The 8464-nt window shown below is 41.9% G+C and overlaps 1 protein-coding gene across 1 annotated transcript in view; it reads left to right on the forward strand.

Annotated features, from left to right (window-relative positions):
* bcl2b (BCL2 apoptosis regulator b) overlaps window positions 1–7824 on the forward strand; it is a 34947-nt gene extending 27123 nt beyond the window's left edge. Inside the window, exon 2 of the mRNA XM_084327311.1 lies at window positions 1355–7824. Within this exon, the coding sequence (XP_084183437.1) occupies window positions 1355–1492 (138 nt within the window). The 3' untranslated portion in view covers window positions 1493–7824. The remainder of the gene's footprint in view (window positions 1–1354) is intronic.
* Window positions 7825–8464: the final 640 nt, after the last annotated feature.

Raw genomic sequence — 8464 nt, forward strand, 5'->3', positions numbered from 1 at the left:
AGATTGGATTGGACTGAATTAAACCAAATCAACATTGCTCACAGATAAGGTTAGACAGACAGGTTACATTCAGGTTACAGACAGGTTACAGTCAGGTTACAGACAGGTTAGACAGTCAGGTTACAGACAGGTTAGACAGTCAGGTTACAGACAGGTTAGACAGCCGAGACGCTGGCGTCAAAGGAGCCCAAAGCCACAGCTTTACTCCAACTGCTAATGTGATTAAGATTTCACGGTGAAGGGGCTGAGGTTCAACTCTGCTGTGATGAGAAGGCTTTCCTCTATACGCCCTAGAGAGAGAGAGAGAGAGAGAGATAGAGAGAGAGAGAGAGAGAGACTGTGTGTGGTGGTGATGGGGGTATTGATAGCCTGGGTATTGTGGTTATTGATAGCCTGGGTATTGTGGTTATTGATAGTCTGGGTATTGTGGTTATTGATAGTCTGGGTATTGTGGTTATTGATAGTCTGGGTATTGTGGTTATTGATAGTCTGGGTATTGTGGTTATTGATAGTCTGGGTATTGTGGTTATTGATAGTCTGGGTATTGTGGTTATTGATAGTCTGGGTATTGTGGTTATTGATAGTCTGGGTATTGTGGTTATTGATAGTCTGGGTATTGTGGTTATTGATAGTCTGGGTATTGTCTATTGGGAGGTCTCAGGCTTCCTGTCCAGCTGTTCCTGCTGTCAAGGCTCATAAGCGGATGTCTGCATTTCCTCGCAGGATCAGCCTTGGCCCTGGTGCCGGCTCTATACAAGACATACAGACAAGACATCATTTGTTTTTTGAACAGGCCTCACTTTTGTAGAACTGTGAAGTATCTAAATCGTAAAATTTTATTCAGTTTGAGTCAAATGTACTCAGTTTGAGTAAAATTTACTTTGCGAAATTTACTGTGTACCTGTGTGCTGCAGTGCCAGTCAATATGCCAATAATAACTGAATCAGTTGACGCCGGGTGCTTTGAGATTCTATGTTTTAGTAAATACCAGGTATTCTGTGTGTGTGTGTGTGTTATTGATGTGTGTGTCCCTGTATGTTTATGAGGGACCTCAAGGGTTATGTGTGGGGGAGGGTATGAGGGGCTGATGGATTGAAATGGATCCGTCCTTCTTTCTGCATGGATGCAATAACACACATAGTGGAATGGAGGCCAAGGGGATTTACATCTATAGGCAGTTCACACGAGGAGACCCCCCAGCACGCTCTGAACACACACACACACACACACACACACACACACACACACACACACATACACACACACATACACACACACACACAAGCAGATGTACACATTATTACATGAAAACATTTCATGCTATTAACTCTCCCTCTCTCTCTCCCCCTCTCAGGAGGCCTTCGTGGAGCTGTATGACAGACAGGGGGACTCAGTGTTCAGTTGTGCCTGGCCCTCTATAAAGACAGTCTTCGGCCTAGCTGCACTGGGGGCAGCAAGCCTCACCATTGGAGCATACCTTACACAGAAGTGAGAAAGACACCCCCCCCCCCCCCCCGCCCCTCATCTGCCCTCGTTGCTCTCTCCTTCAAAGCCACCCCTGCCCCAACACTCCCGAACCTGCCTCTCTTCAAAGCCTGCTCTGAAAAAACTCCCCTCTTCTTCCTCTTCTTCGTCCTTCCACTTCAAAACAAAGACACGAATCAAACAATGGAGGGCAGTGGCTTTGCCCACACAGAGTGAAGGAACAAGAAGCAGCTTAAACGTAATCACACCAAGTTGAAAACAACTGAGGACTTGGAGAGGAACAAAAACAGAGAGAGGGCTCAATGGCATGTGTCATTTTCTTTTCTCCCTTGCCTGCTTCAGTACTAGTTGTAGCATGAACCTTGACTGTTAGTGTAGAGACGTTGCATGTGTCTGTGTGGCAGAAGAAAGCTCACCCTGGACCTTCCGCCCCTGGAGGCCTTGATAACGGAGGTGCAAGGAACGGCGATGATGATGAAGATGGCGATGGTGAGAGGAAGCTGCCACAGCCACACCTCCTGCTCGTCAGGGTGAAGGACCCTGTTTGAACTGTGTGGTCTCTGGTTATCACCCCCCCCCCCCACCCTCTAGTCGTCCTTCAAAGGACTTCCTCTGCGCAACAGCTGCTCAGAATCTATAATGGAAGCAGCACGCTACAGTCAGCACAGTGTGTGTGTGAGTGTGTGTGTATGTGTGTGCTTGTGTGCATGTGCCAATTCTACTTCTCCAATATAAAGAGCGTAGGGTGAAGTTGGAGCACATGGCACCATTATATTTGTACTAGCCCTCGTGGGTGGGTGAGGGCTGGTGGGCAAGGACTGGTGGGTGGGTAACTGAGCTTGCCTTGTAAAGTTTTGACAGCTAGTCTATTTGTTTATAGCACAGAGTGGTTTCTTTCGCAGCACACCGAACCAAAAGCCCTGGTTTTGCTGCGGCAGGGAACAGGGAGGATAAGAGGTTAAGAGAAGAGCAAAGCACAACGGGCAGCCAGAAGAGAAACCTGTTATTGCTGATGGAGAGTGAAGAAAATGTTACACCATGCTGGGTGTTCTGGAGGGAAGCTTGAAGAATATAGAGGGAAAAGAGGGAGGTGGATCTAGGGAGTTCTTTAAAGAGAAGAAAGGAGATGGTTGCATATTGCTGCTGTCGGATTGAAAATCTGGTATTTTCAATTCTGGTAAGGGACCGTTCCATAATTACTTGTGTGGTGTGGGGGTGTTAAAATGTGATACATCATTTATTTTTAAACAACTGTCCTCCCCAACATTTAATATGATTTTCTCTCAAACCTTTAACTAGATGAACCAACTGGGCCTTTCTTTTGTGGAGCATTGCACGTCTGTGGTCCGAAAATACGTTTCTCAGAGTGGAGAGGGAATTCTCACACATTGTTGTGGAGGTACCACATGTTTGAAAGCAGTGGATATGCTGTATAATCCCCCTCGATTGGCTGCGACTGTTTTTGCGAGCTGATAACCGCTTAGCAACGTGAACGTACCGAACGTACAGGTTCAAATGCTTCACAGCCTTATCAAGAACTAAGCACTCGCCTACCCTCAATTCCCGGCAGTGGTACCTCTGGCTTGGTCAGTCGTCCCTATGAAGACAATTTGCAGTGTTCGCGGGTGAGTAGCTGGTAGTGTTTGAGTCCTGCTCATTGCAATAGTGACTCCTACTGGTCTGTTGAGGTGCCTGTTCAGCAGGGAGAGGATCTGGGGGAGATAGCATGAACGCTCTTTCAGTGAAACCGAGCTGGTGCGGCTGGTGACTCCACCCTCCTCAGACAGACAGTATAGGCAGCGCACCGACCGGGAAGCGAATTGGCATAATGACTAAATTGGGGAAAGTAGAAGCATAATAATAAAATGCCTTGTTTTTCTTAATTCCTGAAAAGCTAATTTCTTAAAAAAGCCCTCTCCACAGTATCTTTCATCTGGAGAGGGAAAACGACCCCTATAGATAGCCTGACTTGGGAGAACACCATTATATTTCCAGTGGTTATCAAAAACATCTCTTCTATTTTCTACCTTTGTTGCAGCTTCTCTCTTGCTCCCTCTTTCTCTCTCACTTCATTTCTTGGTCAGATTGCTTGACCCCACCCAGGTTCCATGAGCCAGAACTGCCAAAGCCCCCCGTCAACATGTGTCGTCCAGCTGCTCCAGGCCTGGCTCTGGGGGGGACCAAAGAGGCCCCACAGCCTGGTGGTGGTAATGGTTGAATCCATACTGACAAAGACCATCTTGATCAGGGATTTCCAGCCACAGATCACTGTATATGGCGTCCCAAGACAAAAAGGACTTATGACGGGACATGGTCCACTTGTAGACCCAGACGCTTTGTAGTGTGTGTGTTGGAACCCAAGATGTCCCTCCACCCACAGCTGCATTCAATTGGCTAATGCAAACATTGATTTGATATTTTCAGACTGTTCTATTGGTGTTTGTCTTGCGTTACAGTCCGATAGTAACTTCAGAAAGGTTTAGGCTGTAATACATAATTTTATTGTATACTTAGCAAGTCTTTCACGGAAACCCGTTTCTTATTTGGTCTTTGGTGCATCAGTGGAAGATGTCTGTTTTCACACAATGAATACCCACTATGTACAACCATATTTATATTAGAGCAGGGTAGGAGACATTACAAATAACAAAGGAGTTGCATTTTCTATTTATTGAGAGGTACTGTACCAGATCACAGATTTATAACAATGCCAAGATGGAAAATCAGTTGTTTCACTTTTCTCTCTCTCCCTCTTTTCCATGGAATCACACTGTAACAATACACTATTATCGGCTGCTATTATATTAAGGTTTTTTCTTTTTTGAAAAGTGAATCTCTGTGTTGTATTAATATTGGCTTACGGCTGCTATACTATCAAGTCCTGATTTAACTTTCACTTACAGCTTAAACTGCCACAAAGTTACAGTATAGTTCTAGAAAGCTGGAAACCAAAGTTAACTTGTATTAATCTTTTTGATAAAAAAAATTATAAAAAAAAGTAGCTTAAAGGCGCCGCTTCACTTTCACTTCATCGAAAGACTGTTGAATGAGATTTCTGTCGAGGGTTGGTCTTTTTATTTCTTTTTGGAAAATATCGACCTGCTTGGTGTTACTGTACTTACCACCTTTTGTCAACTTGTGCTCCAATGATATACAGTCTCATCTGTAATGTATAGATCTGTCAGACTAAATCCTTCCTTCTTATGTATCAAACACACCAATCTGTCTAGAATTACAAATGGTGTATGATATTCCAAATAATATGTAAAAGAAAAAAAATATATAAAAAAGACGTTAATTTGTGAAGAGGAATATTTTGAGTGTAACAGCAATATACAGTCATTTCATATTCCCTGTGCATAATATATGAATGTAGGCACTATGGTTGCTGTACTGTTTTATGTCTATAATCTCAAACATGTAGCACTTAAAAAAGTGAATTGTGTTTCTGTCGTCTACTGCTATATCCACAATAAGCTAGCGGGATTGTCGTTCCTAATAAACCAGATTTCTCCAGCATTTTAGTTTTGTACTGTGTGTCTGTGTGCAACTCAGAGCTACAGTGTGTGCCCGTCCTCTGGTGTGCACATGTCTTAAAGGTGGGATAGGCAATTTCAAGAGATATCATATGAGCAAGAGTGAGCTTACATGTCCAGCGGAATTAGATCACTTTTCAAGCCAGGCTCCGTGTTTTCCAGAGTCCCAGAGGGCGCCATCAGTTTTAAGCTGGATTTTTCAAATAAAATAATAAAAAATATTTCCTAGCCTGATTGGCAGGTAGTTTTGCACCATGTGTGTACTTTTCAACAAAGAGGTGGGGCTAGTTTTCCCGATGGGACCCCAGGAACATCACTAGGCAGGCCAAATAAATCTGATTGGCTGTTAAGATTCAGGGCCACGTTTCCCAGTTTCGATGTACCTGAATCTCCTATGAAGGTTTCTGAGGTATACCTTTTCAAAAGGAGCTCGCTTCTCTGTGAGCGTTTCCCAGACTATACCTTAACGGTTAACCCTTTCACTGCCGCACTAACAAAACGGCGACCGTCGGTTGTGTGATAGTAAAGGGTTAACCTTCTGTCGTGTGGCAGTGAAAGGGTTAACAGCTGCCTAAAGGGACAGCTTCAGGTCGTAAGGAGGAGCTGTCCTTCACGGTGGTGCTGAAAAGTGAATAAATCGTTAACACTTTCACTGCCCAAGCTTAATTCATTTTTACCTCCTTGAATGCCCAGCACCACTTCAATGTTAACGTTAATATCGCCTAATCTATGTTTTAAATTATGGCTCTCTAATCTGCCCGTCGCTTATCAAAGACTAATTTTCCAGTCAACATTGTCGTAGCAGATTGTTTTTTTATCGCTTCATTTCCGTTTTCTAGCATTTTGAAAAGCACTCGATTTCACGGAAAAATAAGAGATTCCATGATAATCGCCCTTTACTGGAATATTCTAGAACGGTGTCATTTTTCGGCCTATTTATGAATCGTTTTAAAATAAACGCTAGATTATCGATAGTATATGTGTGCGCATGCACGCTTGTGCCGCAAGCTGAAAATCGATTATCCTAGTTACTGACCGCTCGCACAGCCAAACAGCCATACGTAACATAATCACATAAAAGCTTAGATCTCCGTGAAAACGGATCTGATTATCCTAAGCCTGGTAACATAGATTCCTTACCTGAGATCAGATGGTATCCAAATGGATTATTCCAATTCTTGATCGCCATTAGAAAAAATCGATCATTTTATTGATCCACCGAGTATAGTCTAAAAACACATAATCCCCGCTGCTCTGAAACTCCAGAGTGAAACTGGTCAACCGGTTGCATGAGTGAGAAGTAAAACGTGGATTCCGTTTTTTTTTTCTCATTCATTTTCATTGAGTTCAATCCAAAAGGGTGAATTACCATCTGGGAGACGATAGGGGGCGCTTTTTTCACATCTGAGCGCCTGGAGTGGTTGATTTTCCAACGGTAGACTTGGTTGATGAAATATGATTTCAGATCGCTAATTAAAAAAAAAACGATTAAATTAAATTAAATATAAAACATTTCATAAAAATGTAATCAATCAGGACATATAGTCTGGGACTTCTTGGAAACCCAGGAAAAATAATATGGGTGAATTACTTTGTTCTTATTGAAACAAAGGTCTAATGTTAATCCGTTTCTGCCATACAATATATAGCAACTGTAGCAGGATATCCAGAATTAACCTGTGTCAGTAGTGTAAAGAGGGTATTAAATTAGCCTAGGTGGCCTAGGGTGGAAAAAAGAGTATCAATGATAAAATGATGCCTAGTCTATAGGATTTATAAAGGGGAGGTCACCTATACCAGTGGTTCTCAAACTGGTACGCGTACCACTGGTTGTACTTGGTGGTACTGCTGGTGGTACTTGATTTTTTTTTATAAAAAAAAAAATATATATATTATTATTATTATTTTTTGTGCAGTCAGGCCACTGAACTTAGAAGCAGGCCAGGCCAGTGTTTCTAGTTGCTGTGGCGCGATAGTTAGATAACCTAAGTGGGGAACAACCAGGAGATCACTGTGACAGAGAGTAATGCAGTCTAAACAGTCATAAATCTTAAATTCAACTTCAGCCCTGATCATAAGCATTTATTTTTTTAGATTTTTTTGTAATGTCAGATACAAAATGAAATACTCCCACTTTTCTGAAAAGAGTTGTTGTTAAATCTGACATTACAAAAAACAAAAAATCCATCCAAATCTGTGTTGTTGCTAATCATTGACACATGCCTAGCCTGTAATAATCACCCCCAGAAAAATTTACTTTGCATTTGATATATTGAAAATATTTAACTTTTTGTGTTTTTTTTAACAATAATTTGTGATGCCATCACACAAACTGGCATTTAAAGGGTTACAATTCGAAAATGTATTGAATGTGTTTTTATTTTTATTTTTTATAATTTGTGATGCCCATCACAAACACTGGAATTTAAAGGGTAAAAATTTTAAAATGTCTGCACCAGAAAGTCTTTGTAACAAAATAATTCCTGGTGGGGGACCCCCACAGAAAGTGGCCTGACTGGGGCTATATTTCACACTATATTTCCCAGCCTGAATTATTTCCCCAGTCCGGCCCTGCTTATGTGAGTTGTCAATGGACAACAACATGCTGTGTGTGTGTGTGTGAGAGAGAGAGAGAGAATGAAGGACAATTGCTTGCTGTGTGAGAGAGAGAATTAAGTACATTTGCTGAAATACGGTTGTTTGCTTGCTATGTGAGAATGTTAGTTATTATGTTCTCAATGCCCCTTGCATTGTATGAGTTGTGTGGAAGAGTTTGCTAGTTCTAGTGCTACCCCTTTGTACATTGTGGCTGTGTCTGACAAAAGTTAACAATAAATAATGGTATTAGGAATACATTTGCCTCCTGAGTGAACTCTGTACTTTAGTCTCTAAAAATGTAATCTACCTACCTCAGTTGTGAAAAAACACTTTCGACCGTTTTCGGCTTGCCATTGCCCCGACTGCTTTGTTGTTGAATCAAGTCAAATCCTAGGTAAGCGTAAATTGTGCGTGTGAACGTTGACATGAAAGAAAAAAAATAAGTAAATTTTTTTTTTTTTTGGTATCTCACGTGAATCGATACTCGGTAGTACCAACGTGTTTCGGTAAGTACCTTTAAAAGTACCGAATTCGGTACCCATCCCTACTTGGAGAGCCAGCTATGTTCTCAGGTGGTACTTGGTGTAAAAAGTTTGAGAACCACTGACCTATACAATTACTTCAAATATGTCAAAAATAATCACAGCCATGTAGAGAGACAAACTTAGTCCCTTTTAGATTTAAACTTATTTCGTACGGCCAGAAGACCTTCCTTTATTCAGCTGCAGTTCTGTGGAACAGCTTGCCCAGCAGCATTAAACAGGCCCCTAGGTTAACTGGCTTCAAAAAGTCTGTATGAACATGGCTATCGGTATAGGAAGGAGAGGGTAGCATATTTATTATTC

This window comes from Notolepis coatsorum (assembly GCF_963971535.1).
Source record: "Notolepis coatsorum genome assembly, chromosome: 13".
Lineage (NCBI taxonomy): Eukaryota > Metazoa > Chordata > Actinopteri > Aulopiformes > Paralepididae > Notolepis > Notolepis coatsorum.